The 17,340-nt window shown below is 37.3% G+C and overlaps 2 protein-coding genes across 2 annotated transcripts; one reads left to right on the top strand and one right to left on the bottom strand.

The window, feature by feature from the left end:
- The first annotated feature begins 1,607 nt into the window (after positions 1-1,607).
- Positions 1,608-3,055, top strand: LOC122004212. The gene is made up of 4 exons (XM_042559133.1): positions 1,608-1,779; positions 2,001-2,316; positions 2,462-2,488; positions 2,579-3,055. Exons 1-4 carry the CDS (start codon positions 1,718-1,720, stop codon positions 3,053-3,055), a joined length of 882 nt encoding a protein of 293 aa, XP_042415067.1. The 5' UTR covers positions 1,608-1,717.
- A 2,263-nt stretch (positions 3,056-5,318) lies between these two features.
- Positions 5,319-17,227, bottom strand: LOC122005436 (F-box/LRR-repeat protein 2-like). Its single transcript, XM_042560470.1, has 2 exons — positions 16,759-17,227; positions 5,319-6,407 (listed from the first exon to the last, which is right to left on the bottom strand). The coding sequence occupies exons 1-2, from the start codon at positions 17,081-17,083 to the stop codon at positions 5,503-5,505; spliced, it is 1,230 nt and encodes a 409-aa protein (XP_042416404.1). The 5' UTR covers positions 17,084-17,227; the 3' UTR covers positions 5,319-5,502.
- Positions 17,228-17,340: the final 113 nt, after the last annotated feature.

Raw genomic sequence — 17,340 nt, 5'->3', positions numbered from 1 at the left:
ATGCCTACACTAATAACTTATTTAAGTTGTTCCAAGATGAAATAAGAGGATTGATGTTTTGCGATGCCTCATTATTGAAGGAAGAAGGGACCACTTTAATATTTAAAGTAGTAGAAACTATCTTGGGGAAAAATGGAGAACCTGTAAGAAAAGTTTCCTTTAGGGTACATTATATAGAGTTAGATTGCAAATTGAAATGTGTGTGCCGTCTATTTGAGTTTCGGGGAATATTATGTAGGCATGTGATCAAAGTGTTGATAAGGATGAAGGTAACTGAGGTTCCTATGAATTATATTATGAATCGATGACGCAAAGATATTAAGCGTGGGTATCAAAGTATCAGTAACATCTATGATGATTATGTTTGTGATGGAGAAAGACATCGATATAATATTCTCACTCCATTGATACAAGAGATTCAACAACTTGGTGCAAAAAATGACGACAGTTGTTCTATGTTGATGGAAATCTTGAAAGACACGAAGGAAAAACTGATTGTTAATGATCTTGAGCATTCAAGGGTTGAACAACTGAAAGGAGTATCTACATCTGGTGCAAAAGCAATACACTCTCCATTTAAAGTAAGATCTCGAGGTCATCCCACCACAAAGAGAAAACAATCTAAGATTGAACAAATTGTGAAGAAATCAGTTGCAAAGGCCCGAAAAAAAGGTAAGTGATACATATAATAGATACGTAAAATAATTATGCAGTATTGTTTTGTTCAAGTATATTCATGTGATTGTAGCTAGTCTAAATTTTTTTTCTAATATATCTTACAGCAGTAAAGATTGGAAAGTCGATGAGTTGATTGTGGAAAACTCATGGAAAAGTGCAGGCAAGGACTAGAAGGTGAATGAGCATACTATCCTTTAGTTTACTTTTACAAAATTGTGTTTATGTTTCAAGTATTTAATATCAAACAAGATATAGCAGCCTTCTTTTTGGAGCAGAAAGATGAGTATGATACTTGCTCTCATTGACTTACACAAATTTCTTGTATTGGACTTTGGGGGCGATCAATATTAGGTGTTGTTACAAGGTATCATTTTTTGTTGCATTGTTATTATTGTCATATGTCATTCACTTATCCTTAGTTTTGTTTCTGGTATAACAACCTTCTTTTTGGAGCAGAAGATTCCCCTATTGTTGGCTTGGTGTTGGATAATGCCTTCTCAAATTTTTTTGATCTTATAATGCTTGTGGATGTTTTGTAAATTTGTTGGAATCTATCAAATTGAGAACAACTTATGTAAATATGACATCTTGTTTTCCTTTTGTTTTTCCTTTTGGTTTTTGACTAGTAGCAATCTGTGGCATGCATAGGCAGCCATTTGTGGACACTTCCATTTCATTTCGAGTTAATTATACTTCCATTTCTTGAGTATCCAAACTCCATTTCATTTCGAGTTAATTACACTTGTATCCAAACTCATTTGTGGAGATTGGAGAGCAGATTTTACATTCTGAACTTGACAGATTCAAGAGATTCCAGAGTCAAGGTATATTTTGAGCTCAATGTATCCGAACTCAAGGTATATTCTGAGCTATCTGGAGTCATTGATAACTTCCATTTTCCCACTTTCTATACTGACTTGACAGATTCCAGAGATTCTAGAATCAAACCTTTTTTTGCTTCTGGAATGTTTAGTTTATTGCTTTATTTCTATTGTAGGCAAAGCATGCAATTAGATGATTCTGAATTCATCATCATCTCATGTGTATCTTGATTGGGGTGCAGGTTAAAATGAAATTAACAACTTTGGGGCATGCTCAAAGGTTTGTTGGATTCTATGCCCTAAGATTTCTTTTATGAAAGATCCATGGATTCCATGTCTATGTTTTATTTGTCTTTTCCTTGGAAAACCTAAAGATTTACAAGTCAAATTCAGTGGCATAATTTGTATGCAAAAGTTTCATTGCTAAGCAAAATTCACCAAGTTTGTAGCATCTTAAAATTGTTCTCAGTACTTTTTCCCCTTTTTTTTGTATTTTTTTAGTGAGGAAACAAGAGCGAAAATTGGTGCAGGAGTGCGCGAGGGTTGGCGTAGAAGACAACAAAGGCTGTCAGTGCAGGATGGTTGTTTTTTTGAATGGAAGAACATTATAGCCGAATCTGCTAGAAAGGGTTCTGCTGGTGAATACAAGCTGCAATGGGATTCATTTCATACGCAGGAAAGACAACTAAAGCTGGAGTGGTTGGAGAGCATCGAGAAAAGGAAACAAATGCCTAAACCCAAAGGGAACAATCGGGCACCAAAATCGCTTGAGCATCGTAGAAAGATTTCAGAAGCAATCTTGGCCAAATGGAATGATTAAATAAGTCGAGGCTTTCCTCGGGTGTATATGAACTGGTTTCTCTTCAGAGGATGTCATACAATACAATTCATTTTTAAAATATATTTTATTGCTTGTTTTAGCTTTTTTGTTTGTTCCCTTATTGATACAATTTGTCCTTCAGAAACATCTTGTTGCACTTGTTTCATGGGTAGTAGCAAAATTTGTTTTTTCCATCCTATTCTTCTTCTTTGCTCTATGAGAGCTTAAAGGTACTATCTGACAATTTTTTCTATTCAAGGAATATCGAGCTCGAGTTTGCAGTGCGTTGAAGAAGTATCATTCCACATCTAATCCAAGAGAAAGAAATCAAAGAAAACCTAGTAGCACACCTCGTACAATTGACACGGTGCCAAAGAAAAAAACCCTTGAGATGAAGCTAATTGCTGAAGCTGAGAAGGTTGCAAAAACCCTTGAGATGGCTGCACCGAAGAGTTCACTTGCACAGGCTTCCCTTATGGAAACCAGAATGCTCATTGCCGAGGCAAGACGATCCATTGGGATCATAGAGGCTGGAACATCGACAGTGCAGGAGTTTAGAGATGAAAAATCTTTAGACTCCAATGGAAAATTAAATCATTTCCAGTCCAGTTCAGGACTACCGAACACTGAAAAATTAGATCAAAGGCCTATAAATGGTTTCCATCATCCAATCTCTACTAAAACTCGCCCAATAAAGACTGAATCATTTGGTCAGTCCCAGTGTAAAGAGTATTAAATAATAAAATACTCTACATCATAGTACTCGATACTAATTAACAAGATGAATAAATAAAATAACATATAACAAAATGCTTTGCATCATCCAACAATACTCAATCCTAATTATCCTAACACAATTACAACACCAACATAATTCAAGATTCAAAAGTAGTTAACGATATAAACTAACAAACGAAATTTGTGCCCAAAATTACAAATATTTAGGTAATTACATTACAACACCAACACTATTTAATACTAACTTGCCAGATGAACTAACAATCCAATAAGGATTACGGCTAAGAGAATCAAGTTTACCATCACTAATATCCAAATAAATTTCGGTACATTGATTATTCCCGGATAATGACCATGAAATGCATTGTGCTCACTTTTAATTTTGGCCGATGACCTAGTATCGATCGTCACCCACTTTTTCCATCCATGTTGCCACATCTGTAATAATGTCTTCCAGGATTCTTGATTGATCTAGAAACACACATAAATGGTCTTCGTCCGCAGTCCTTACATGTTATAGGTTCAAATCTTGTATTGTCGATGCTGCTATAACTTGATGATGCCATGAAATAACAACCTAATAATCAAATTTCCTTTACTTAGAATAAAAATAAATAAATTTATAACATTCATATATTAAACAAACAAACTACAACATTCATAGAGATTGTATGCTAAATCAATTGAGAATTATTTTAAATTTTTTATCACTAAAATGACATATATCAGTTTAATAATTAAGAGATTGAACATACAACTTCGCAGTTAGAAGTGTTAAATTGGAATTACTCTTTTGCAACAATATTCCAACTCTTATGAGGAATAGATCCATGAAACATACGTGATATTAAAATGAACCAAAAAATCATTTAGTCCAACTATTTGATATTGGTTGTTTCTATGGATCCTGTTCCTCCATCCAACTACATTATCAGTCAGAAAATTATGTTAATCAGAGTTCTCTTGAACTTACTCTATATAACAAACTTCAACCGATTCAATCCAGTGTTAGAACATAGCAACAGACCATGTTTATTTCAAATTGTTCTCTTGACCATGTTTGTTCTAGAATATTAACCTAATCAGTAACTTTAAGTTGTTAGAACATAGCAACAGACCATGGTTGATTGGAATTAAAAACAAAATTAAACAAAAACATAATCCACTTATGAACATGAAAATCACAAATCCCCAAATAAAATGACACTATGGAACCACAAAAACATGAAAACACTTCAAGAAGTTTACCGTACTTGCTATCAAACTCCTTGTTGATGTACTCTGCGATGTCCTTCGCGGATGCCTGATTTCACACACCACTCCACAAAACTGACGACGAGATCAGCGTCGGAACAAATAGAGGGCTTCGATTCTCTGGGAGGGGAGGGAAGAAGAAGGAGGAGGTGCAGCTGAGTTAGCGTGAGGGAAGAAGAAGGGGACTTAGGGCAGGGCACGGGAGGGTGGGTCGCGAAAAAACGGAGGCGGCGGAGAGTTAGGGCACGGGTCGGGGTCGCGAATGAGGAAGAGTTAGGGCACGGGTTGGGGTCGCGATTGAGGAAGCGCGGGGGCATATGCCTCGTCTGCATTTTTTTGTCCTACGTGGACTTGGCCACGAACGATGCCAGCTCAGTCGCGCAGCGAATTCGCGAAGCAAGTTCGCGGCGAACATCATTACTCTATAGAGTAATAGAGTTACTATAATCAAATAAGAGATCAATTGGTTTACCTACTATAATAGACTTATCTGCATGGTCATGATTTACCTCCTTTCATATAATTTAAGATAAAACGTGAGTTTTATTTTTTTTTATATATAATGATGTCATCAATGGCGGAGTCGCTGTACAAGGCTCTATCACAGGGCGATGGCAAGGACACTGCTGGCAAAAGACGTGAAGTGGTGACAGGCCTCATGGGACTTCGGCTTCCGGCAGCGGCTCGTGGCGTAGGTCGGCCATTAGAGTGGTGGTGGAGTAGTGGGTAGGGAAGCTTGGGTCAACCCTTGGGCCTTAGACGGTGACACAGCCCGCATTAACCGATTACAGGAGAAGTATTTATGTTCGTTTCATACTAATATCAACATGCATTCACATTATTCTCATGATCACTGCTGAATCATGTGTAAACCTCAAACAATTTATTAACAGTCCAACCAAGAACTCCATTCTCAAAAACCCAAAAAGTGTTTATGAGGTACTTGACATTTACATAATTTGGCCCGCTAACAAATCATCTACAAGTACCATGATAGCCAAAAGATATGCAATTCTAACAATGTACAGCGATATGCCGAGCTTTATTAATAGAGAGTTGCAAAGAGACGATGAAAAGTTCTTTCTTCACAATAAACATAATGAGAGCTGAAGTAAATAAAGGTAGCAACTGGCAGCTGATCATTCTATTAGCTTGCCCATGGAAACCTGATATGCAAGTAAATATCACATCCTAAAAGAAGTTATCAACCATAGGTTCGCTTAAGCTTAAACTACCATCATAATTTGTTTTACAGCACTCAGGAAACAGCAACCCAGCTTGCTCACAGCTTTGTCTTGTAATTTGTGGGCATGATCTCAGATCAAGGTATACAAGATACTTGCAAGATCGCAGTACCAAACCTACAGAGGCAACTGAGAGTCTCATGCAGCTACTCATCTTCAAAACCTTCAGTCGCAACTCAAATCCTGAAACTTCCTGTGCCAGGAAAGCTGAACCGGTTATCTTATCGCAACAACTTATGTCAAGAGCCACAAGATGCCTACAGTTTGACAGCACAGAGTTCAAGGATAAGTCAGTGATATTTAAGCACCAGTCCATCCTTAAGCTCCTTAAGCTTTTGCTACAAGCAAGGGATATGGATGTTATAGATTCATCAGAGATGTCTCGGCACCCACCAATGACAATAGTTTCAAGGTTATGGCAGAAGCCAGCCAAGGAAAAGATAGATTTATCACTGACTTTGGAACAGTCCAACAATTTGAGAATCTTCAGTGATGATGATGTAGCCTCAGCAACTTTGGAAACTCCAACATCGCTAATTTTGGAACATTTACTAACATCCAAAAACTTGATATATCGACAGCCATCAGCAAGAGTTGAGATTCCAGTGTTTGTTATGTTGTTGCATCCAGACAATCCTAGATCTTCAAGGCGCGAACAGCTCTTAGCAAGAGCTTTTAACAATTCATCGGTCACAGATTTGCATCCAGATAAGTGCAGTTTTCTCATATTTGAGCAACCTAGAGCAATTGCCACCATTCCTTTGTCTGTAATTTTTCTACACTGGGAAACATCTAGTGACTGGAGGGTTGGCAGACCATTTCCCAGAGTTCTCATCCCAACGTCAGTGACACCTTTATCAAGGAAGGATAACAACTTACATTAGTCTAGTAAAATCGAAAAACAGTATTTTGTTTTCTTGGTAGCGTCAAACCTGATAGAAGTATGTTTTTTTAAAAGAAAGAAGATTTTATTATGCTTTTTAATATATAAAAAAGATTTTATTCTGCTTTTTAATATAAACTAAAAGTGACCAAAAAATGTATGTCAATGGAAATAAAAAACAAGAATGATGACATGAATACAAACAGAACAAGACATAACAATCACAAAAATTGCCAGAATAATCTAAGAGTGCTCATATCATATGAATACCAAACATATTCATCTAACGTATAACTGATAAAAATTATAAAGCAGATTATAGGGAGAGTCATGCCTCGATTTTTTTTTTTTTTTTGTAGAAATTTTATATTTTATATTTAATTTCCTCAAATTTATTTGGGTTAATTTAAACTGACTTTAAATTAGTTTTGAGGGCTTATTTGCAAAGGTCTAATGGTATATTTGTGAAACATCTAAACTTAATTTTAGAGATTTGGGACTAGAATTGTGGCAAAAATAAGAGGCCAAGTGAAGCCACATAGAGTCTTGATTATAGATTGACTAGGTCTAAAGGTGATTGAGGTTTAAAATGTTTAGGTGATGGGGGTTATTCTTTAATGAGTTACCATGCTAGCGAGACCAAGCAGGTGAGAATGAGAGTGAGAACTCCAAATAGGGAAGATGTGGATCCAGCGGCGCATGGCTTATGCAACGCAATATGAAGCTCTTATTCAAATGGATGGTGAAACACAAAATATTTTATCAGCTATTAGAAGATCTTTCTTGTTGGAAGATCCATATCAAGGATCCACTATTGAACAAGACCAAGCTTATATTGATATTGAACGACTGACATGCAATAGTATGAAGGATATCTTCAATTATCTAAACGACTACAAAATGTTGGCAGCAAAGTCTGTGCGCATGTTTACAAGTCCTAAACTGTACTTTGTAATAGATTATGTCAGAAAGGTTTGAACAATCCATTAAGAATTGGTATCAAAACTCGCGGACTGTAGATCTAGAATACCTTGATTTAGAAACAAAAGACTCTCTTAAAGGAATTTCTAATAACATCAGCGTTATTTACGACTGCCTTTTATTACATTCAAAAGTGTCCATATCTGAGTATAGGACTCTTTTTGAAACATTAAAGCAAAATCATCTGGAGATCACACAGATTATACAAGAATCTTCAAAGGAACAAAGGAGGCTACAACAAGCTGTTCTGCAATTACAAAAGGAGCTCGTGCAAAACAAACCTTTGACTTCAAGTGATATCAAGGGCTTGGTAGTGGAGATTACCAAGCAACCAAAACTGATCGAAGAACAAGCGGTGGTTCTTATAGAGGAACTAAGAAGGCAAATCAAACGAATTGAAGAAATCATGCATGAAGTAAAAAGGCAAGTGTCATGAACCTTCCCCTTTCTTCAAAATCAAAAGATTATGATGAAGCTCTAGCTAATACTGAAGAAATCAGTTCACCTGCTATTGGTTTTATTATTGCCAAGGACGCTACAAATAAAGATATCAACAGGCAAAACAATACTATAATTAATCTCTTACTAAAAATCAACGAAAAGCTAGACCAATTACTTGCAAAACCAGTTTCCGGTAACTCTGAGTAGGTAGCAAGTCTTGCTAAACAACTTGAAGGTCTAACTTTGGGGAAAGTAAAAGAAAGTAAAGAAGGAGCCTTTCTACGTATAACAAGATCCATTGAAAATATTCAAAGAGGAGAAAGAAAAGCTTAATGGCAACCAGAAATAGGCCAACTATTACTGAAAGAAGTACAACGGAGGTTTCTGAACCAGTAACTTCTTCACAGGAAGATCAAATTAGAAGTTATCGAAGGATGACAAGACTTTGATATGAAGCTCAAAGAAGATTGTATAGCTCAAGAAATGGATCAAGAACCTTAGAAAGTCAACTAAATCCTGAAGCTGAGTTGGAGCTTTCTCAGAGAAGAAGAGCCTCATTGGTACCAGCGGAGACCTTATACTCTACTAACTGGTCAGAGCCACGACACAGGGTTTACCAACACTATTCTGAAACAAGAATTTTGGTAACACGAGGACAGCAGAACCTTCCTTTGATCAATCAAGAAAGCTATTCAATTTTACAGCAAGAAGGTATGCAACTAATCCACTTAGGATTAGTAATGATCAGAGTTCATGCTTTACATCGCAGGAATGCGAGAGTAAATGCATTAATTGTCCTTCGAGACACACGCTGGAGGGATGACAGGTCTGTCATTGTTACAATGACAGGTCTGTCATTGTTAATCAGTGTAGAAGATTTCTTCCATCATATTAAGCTGGCCATTCAGACCCATGGTTATGAAGACTGGAATATGGCTGAATCAAATTTATTGATCACACGGGGGTTGATTGGAAGATTAACTAATACCAGTCACGCTGGTTTCCGTTATAATGTGCAAAATATAGCAGATTATCTAGCTAGCACCGGGATCCATGCAGTATCAGCATCACCAAGAACAATAACGAAATTACAAGGAATGAGATGGACTTTACAACCAATCTGAAACTCTCAAGAGGTTAGAACCACAACTCTGCTAGATGGTTCTATTTTTTTATCTTTTCAGGGATACCAATCAGCAAAAAACTCCCAACCAAGAAGGTTAAGTAATCTTGACATTGAAGAAATCAGAAACGAAGGAGAAGAAGAATTTGCTGGGGTTTTCACAAGTGAATATGCTCTACCACTTTTTCATGAAGAATATGGTTATCCTGATACAAATAATAGATGGGACACCTTGGGAGAACCCAGTGGCAAGTATAATTATTATGTCAATTATGCAGCACCACCGCCACAACCATTTATACCTGCAACCCGACCTTCATGGGGAGATGAAGACAATACTGATGATGAGGCAATTTTTCCAAGCATTTGGGAAGATACACCATGGGAGGAGGATCCTAATGATCTTGCACCAGCTAATGAGGATGAAGAAGATTTGGAATCTTATTTTCTAGGGCTGAGTAATTTGGAAACGGATTACCCTGTGATTTCCTCTAATTCTGTTCTACCAGATGATAATCAACAATTACCATTATATTGGGACAACAGTGATACTGAATCAGAAGAATATTTACAGGTGGTTGAAGAAGTGGAAGAACAGTTCTATGCTACACAAACAAATAATCTTACAGAAAAAATGAATAAGTTATCTGTTCAAGAAGAAACATCCTCAACTGAAGGAGAACCAAATGACAGTTACCATAACCAAGATCAAGGAAGTTCACAAAATATTCAATCAACAGAAGAAGCAGCACATGTAGGAACTGACTCATTATTAACAGAGCAGCTTGAACGAATGGATTATCCAATCTTACGAAGCATGATACAGTAAGCAACAACGGAGAAAACATTATCCTGTACGAGTGCTATATCCAGGTATAATCCTCCTCATGAACCACTTATGGGCCAAGTAAATTATCCTCATGCACAGGTAAATGCAAGGACGGAACCAAGAGAATCAACTACAATCCTTAATGGGAAGTTCAGATTGCGAGGATATAATCATCAGCCATGGACGTTGCCATCAACCCAAACAAATGATGGGACCATTTTAATTCTACCAGAAGATATTGAGCAATACTATGAAGTAATTTCTCGCTGGGAATCAATTACCAACAATCTGGTAAATCAAAAAACCTGGTTGGATAATGCACAAAAAGTAGAATTTATTAAAAATCTTTTAGAAGAAAATGAAAAGAAGATGTGGATCCAGTGGCGCATGGCTTACACAGCGGAATATGAAGCTCTTATTCAAATGGCTGGTGAAACACAAAATATTGTATTAACTATTAGAAGATCTTTCTTGTTGGAAGATCCATATCAAGGATCCACGGTTGAACAGGACCAAGCTTATATTGATATTGAATGACTGACATGCAACAGTATGAAGGATATCTTCAATTATCTAAATGACTACAAAATGTTGGCAGCAAAGTCCGGGCGCATGTTTATAAGTCCTGGACTATCAGATAAGTTATTCAGGAAAATGCCTCCTATTATTGGCAATGAAATTGAAGCAGCGTTTAAAGCCAAATATCCAGCTAATCAGATAGGCATAATTCCTAGAATTCATTTTACTTATCAATATCTGGCAGAAATCTGTAAAAAATAGCAATACAAAAAAGTGTGAAGGACTTGGCATTCTGTAGTAAAATACCCATACCTGGGTATTACAATAAGCAAAAGAAATATGGGCTAAGGAAGGCCAAAACCTACAAAGGAAAGCCGCACGATTCTCATCTCAGAGTCTTTAAAAAGAAAAAGGCTGACCAACAAAAGAAATATAAGTGTTTTATTTGTGGAGAATCTGGTCATTTTGCTCGAGATTGTAAGTTATCACAGATAGCAAATATGTATGCTGCACACTTTGTAAGTTAATTACTACTGATACTATGTGCATACATTGTTTACTCTGCAAAATGACGGTATGCCCTGCTTGTGGACCATTCTATTTAAACAAAACTTTGACACTCAAGAAGAATGATATTATTCCACCATATGAAAAAGAGGATAATACAAGATTTGCTTGATAATACTCATTATTTATGGAGTATTATTGACAAAAGAGCTGTTGAAACTCATCAGGATATCCCTCAAGAAGAAGGTATTCTTTTTATAAAAGTTAAGAAGGTAACGACAACAGCAAAGCTACCAATTCGGCGAACACAAGGAGCAGCGGGTTATGATATTTTTACAGATGAGGAAGTACACATCTCAGAAGCTCAACCATCAACAAGCCGGGAATTCATTTTTGCAGCAAGGAAATCCCTTATAAATCGCCTATACAAAATGAAGGTAACTATTCAAATCCCAGGAGTAACTGATACGAACGTATAGGCAATACTAGATACGGGAGCCACTACCTGTTGCATATGCAGGGATGCACTACCCAAAAATGCATTTGAAGAAAACAATTATAAAGTAATTTTTTCTGGAATCAATTCCCAACAGGAATTAACGAAGAAATTGAAGAATAGTTACATGACCATTGGCATACATAAATTTTGGATTCCTTTTGGAATTCAAATGCTGATTGGATGTAATTTCATCAAATCAATGGCAGGAGGCCTAAGGATAGTGGGAACAGAGGTAACATTCTCCAGATGATTTTGCTTCAATGTTTCAAAAAGAATCCTTTGTTCCCTCTATCCTTAAGCCTCCTGCCATTGATTTGATGAAATTACATCCAATCAGCATTTGAATTCCATCTTTGAGATTCATCTCCAATTGGTAGGTAAAAGGAATCTAGAATTTATGTATGTCAATGGTCATGTAACCATTCTTCAATTTCTTCGTTGATTCCCGTTGAGAATTGATTCCAGAAAAAATTACTTTATAATTGTTTTCTTCAAATGCATTTTTGGGTAGTGCATCCCTGCATATGCAACAGGTAGTGGCTCCCGTATCTAGTATTGCCTATACGTTCGTATCAGTTACTCCTGGGATTTGAATAGTTACCTTCATTTTGTATAGGCGATTTATAAGGGATTTCCTTGCTGCAAAAATGAATTCCCGGCTTGTTGATGGTTGAGCTTCTGTAGTTGAACCAAAAGAACCTGCTGCCCTAATTGTTTCTCCCAAACTTTCGACTTCCATAATAGGTGGATTCATAATTTTTTCAAATATCAACTGCGCCACGCAACTGCCATGCTCAAGAGAAAGAGTTAGATTAGAAAAATTACAAATTAATATTTGTACCTCCCCTGGAAATCAGAATCAATGACACCGGCATTGATTAAAAAATTAAGGCGATATGCGGCTCCAGATCGAGGAGCAATCCGAGCATAATAGCCTTCTGAAAATTCCAAGCTTATACCAATTTTAACAAGGCCTTGTGGGTGTGCTGAGATGTGTACTTCCTCATCTGTAAAAATATCATAACCTGCTACTCCTTGTGTTCGCCGAATTGGTAGCTTTGCTGTTGTCGTTACCTTCTTAACTTTTATAAAAAGAATACCTTCTTCTTGAGGGATATCCTGATGAGTTTCAACAGCTCTTTTGTCAATAATACTCCATAAATAATGAGTATTATCAAGCAAATCTTGTATTATCCTCTTTTTCATATGGTGGAATAATATCATTCTTCTTGAGTGTCAAAGTTTTGTTTAAATAGAATGGTCCACAAGCAGGGCATACCGTCATTTTGCAGAGTAAACAATGTATGCACATAGTATCAGTAGTAATTAACTTACAAAGTGTGCAGCATACATATTTGCTATCTGTGATAACTTGATTTTCTTCCCATTGATGTGGACAATTTTTCATTTTGTCACCAACAAAAACTTGACTTCTCCATCCGCAATTTTCGACGCCCAGCATAAAGGTTGTTTCCTGGACCCATGGTGTGTCATCCGGTGCCAGATTCACATAACTGGTCCTGTTTCTCCTTCTAAAAATGAGCAAATTGCATCAGAGTCTGCTTCATTAAGATCTACAGAGAGTATATCATAGTCTGATGGTAGATCCAATTGTTCTAATATTGCTGCTCGAATAATATTACATGTTTGTTTCTTACAATCTCGAGCAAAATGACCAGATTCTCCACAAATAAAACACTTATATTTCTTTTGCTGGTCAGCCTTTTTCTTTTTAAAGACTCTGACATGAGAATCGTGCGGCTTTCCTTTGTAGGTTTTGGCCTTCCTTAGCCCATATTTCTTTTGCTTATTGTAATACCCAGGTATGGGTATTTTACTACAGAATGCCAAGTCCTTCACACTTTTTTTTATTGCTACTTTTTTACAGATTTCTGCCAAATATTGATAAGTAAAATGAATTCTAGGAATTATGCCTATCTGATTAGCTAGATATTTGGCTTTAAACGCTGCTTCAATTTCATTGCCAATAATAGGAGGCATTTTCCTGAATAACTTATCTAACAGTTCAGGACTTATAAACATGTGACCGGACTTTGCTGCCAACATTTTGTAGTCGTTTAGATAATTGAAGATATCCTTCATACTTTTGCATGTTAGTCGTTCAATATCAATATAAGCTTGGTCATGTTCAACAGTGGATCCTTGATATGGATCTTCCAACAAGAAAGATCTTCTAATAGTTGATAAAACATTTTGTGTTTCACCAGCCATTTGAATAAGAGCTTCATATTCTGCTACGTAAGCCATGCGCCACTGGATCCACATCTTCTTTTCATTTTCTCCTAAAAGATTTTCAATAAATTGTACTTTTTGTGCATTATCCAACCAGGTTTTTTGATTTACAAGATTGTTGGTAATTGATTCCCAGCGAGAAATTACTTCAGAGTATTGTCCAATATCTTCTGGTAGAATTAAAATGACCCCATCATTTGTTTGGGCTGATGGCAACGTCCATGGCTGATGATTATATCCTCGCAATCTGAACTTCCCATTAAGGATTGTAGTTGATTCTCTTGGTTCCGTCCTTGCATTTACCTGTGCATGAGAATAATTTACTTGGCCCATAAGTGGTTCATGAGGAGGATTATACCTGGATATAGCACTCGTACGGGATAATGCTTTCTCCGTTGTTGCTTGCTGCATCATGCTTCGTAAGATTGGATAATCCATTCGTTCAAGCTGCTCTGTTAATAATGAGTCAGTTCCTACATGTGCTGCTTTTTGATTGAATATTTTGTGAACTTCCTTGATCCTGGTTAGGATCAAAGTCATTTGGTTCTCCTTCAGTTGAGGATGTTTCTTCTTGAACAGATAACTCATTCATTTTTTCTGGAAGATTATTGTTTGTGTAGCATAGAACTGTTCTTCCACTTGTTCCACTTCTTCAACCACCTGCTGCCAATATTCTTCTGATTCAGTATCACTGTTGTCCCAATATGATGGTAATTGTAGATTATCATCTGGTAGAACAGAATTAGGGGAAATCACAGGGTAATCCGTTTCCAAATTACTCAGTCCTAGAAAATAAGATTCCAAATCTTCTTCATCCTCATTAGCTGGTGCAAGATCATTAGGATCCAGATCAGGATCCTCCTCCCATGGTGTATCTTCCCAAATGCTTGGAAAAATTGCATCATCATCAGTATTGTCTTCATCTTCATCTCCCCATGAAGGTCGGGTTGCAGGTATAAATGGTTGTGGTGATGGTGCTGCATAATTGACATAATAATTATACTTGCCACTGGGTTCTCCCAGGGTGTCCCATCTATTATTTGTATCAGGATAACCATATTCTTAATGAAAAAGTGGTAGAGCATATTCACTTGTGAAAACCCCAGCAAATTCTTCTTCTCCTTCGTTTTTGATTTCTTCAATGTCAAGATTACTTAACCTTCTCGGTTGGGAGTTTTTTGTTGATTGGTATCCTTGAAAAGATAAAGAAATAGAACCATCTAGCAGAGTTGTGGTTCTAACCTCTTGAGGGTTTCGGATTTGAGAAACAGTTGGTGGTTGTAAAGTCCATCTCATTCCTTGTAGCTCCATTATTGTCCTTGGTGATGCTGATACTGTATGGATCCCGGTGCTAGCTAGATAATCTGCTACATTTTGCACATTATAACGGAAACCCGCGTGACTGGTATTAGTTAATCTTCCAATCAACCCCGTGTGATCAATAAATTTGATTCATCCATATTCCAGTCTTCATAACCATGGGTCTGAATGGCCAGCTCAATATGGTGGAAGAAATCTTCTACACTGATTAACATATTTGGGGCTATATATACTAGCTACGTACCTCCCGAAAGATCTACTTCCATTGTACCAATGATAGACCTGTCATCCCTCCAGCGTGTGTCTCGAAGGACAATTAACGCATTTACTCCCGCATTCCTGCGATGTAAAGCATGAACTCTGATCATTACTAATCCTAAGTGGATTAGTTGCATACCTTCTTGTCGTAAAATTGAATAGCTTTCTTGATTGATCAAAGGAAGGTTCTGCTGTCCTCCTGTTACCAAGATTCTTGTTTCAGAATAGTGTTGGTAATGTCGTGGCTCTGACCAGTTAGTAGAGTATAAGGTCTCCGCTGGTACCAATGAGGCTCTTCTTCTCTGAGAAAGCTCCAACTCAGCTTCAGGATTTAGTTGCTTTCTAAGGTTCTTGATCCATTCCTTGAGCTATACAATCTTCTTTGAGCTTCATATCGAAGTCTTGCCATCCTTCGATAACTTCTAATTTGATCTTCCTGTGAAGAAGTTACTAGTTCAGAAACCTCCGTTGTACTTCTTTCAGTAATAGTTGGCCTATTTCTGGTTGCCATTAAGCTTTTCTTTCTCCTCTTTGAATATTTTCAATGGATCTTGGTATACGTAGAAAGGCTCCCTCTTTACTTCTTTTGCTTTCCCCAAAGTTAGGCCTTCAAGTTGTTTAGCAAGACTTGCTACCTGCTCAGAGTTACTGGAAACTGGTTTTGCAAATAATTGGTCTAGCTTTTTGTTGACTTTTAGTAAGAGATTAATTATAGTATTGTTTTGCCTATTGATATCTTTATTTGGAGCGTCCTTGGCAACAATAAAACCAATAGCAGGTGAACTGATTTCTTCAGTATTAGCTAGAGCTTCATCATAATCTTTTGATTTTGAAGAAAGGGGAAGGTTCATGACACTTGCCTTTTTACTTCATGCATGATTTCTTCAATTCGTTTGATTTTCCTTCTAGCTTAGCTAATAGGATATAACCCTTTCCTCTTAGTTGGAATCCTATGAGTACATTGCATATTGGTGCCTTATGCTCTCACAAGCATTATGTACATTGCGCATTGTTGTGTTTGCATCCATATCATATTTCTCAAATCCACCACAAGTGGTATATGGTACCAAGGCACATTGGAGTGCTAAAATTTATTTGATACAAAATTTAAACTTGTTTTAATTTCATATACAAATCATTCATAAATACTAAAAGTGTGAATAAACAAGAATACTTCATAAAACATAATTAGCTTAGCTTAAAAACAAAATATCTATTGTCATGACCAAATAGCCACCAACCACCATTACTTAAAATAATGGCAAATCATTGCAAGTGCCAAAGGTGAGGTTGGCAAAGTTTCTTTCTTCTTTCTTTTTTTTTATTTTCTTTTTCTTGCTTTGTAAAAACAGGGGACCTATAATACCAATATTTCTAGAATCAATTGATGATAGAAAAGACCACAAATATTCTTAACCCACCACCATCGATTGCCAAAAGCAATATTGAAGCTTTGTGAAAGTAAGGTCAACATCTTTTCGGTGGGGATATTAAGATCCAGTTAACAGACATTCCCAATCAAGATATAGACCACGAAACCAAAGATAAACTGAAGGCTAAAAAAATTTCAAAGAGAAATAAAAGCCTCACCTTTGCAGTTTTGGAGGTCAAGAACACGCAAAGCCCGGAATCCTGCAGCAATGACAGCAAGATCCGAATCAGTAACGCCAGGGTAGAACGACCTTGAGGCGGATTGCGAAAGGTCTAACTCCACTATCCCCTGAAACCGGTCGGCCATCTGGCGTAGCATGGCAGGGCCAGCGCGGGCTCGGAGACGGCGTCGCTCAGAGCTCTGCAGGCGGAGCCAGCGCTTGCAGACGAGCCCAAACAGATCCCTCTCCTCCTCCTTCTCCAGCCGGCTGAGCACTGCTCGGAGCTCGTCGTCGGTGAGGGCGTCATTAATGCAGACCTTCATCCCCTCCTGCAGCCACTCGCCGCCGTCCAGATTCGCCGGCGCCGTAGGGATCTTGGGGACGAAGAGCGATCGCCGGATCGGGTTAAAATGGGCAGTTTGGAGTTCCGATGCAGAACCCTAACCCTACTCCCGGGTCTTAATTCGTTCGGGTTCGGTGGTCCGTTCGCCCGAGCGTCATCATCCACGGTAGTTGATTGCCGGTAAATATTCGTCTAAAAATATTTAAGCAATTATTAATTTGTATATATCTTTTATTT

Source organism: Zingiber officinale, chromosome 7B (genome assembly GCF_018446385.1).
Source record: "Zingiber officinale cultivar Zhangliang chromosome 7B, Zo_v1.1, whole genome shotgun sequence".
In the NCBI taxonomy this organism is placed as follows: Eukaryota; Viridiplantae; Streptophyta; class Magnoliopsida; order Zingiberales; family Zingiberaceae; genus Zingiber; species Zingiber officinale.
Note: the sequence above shows the minus strand (reverse complement) of the source record. Positions and strands in the feature narration are given on the sequence as shown.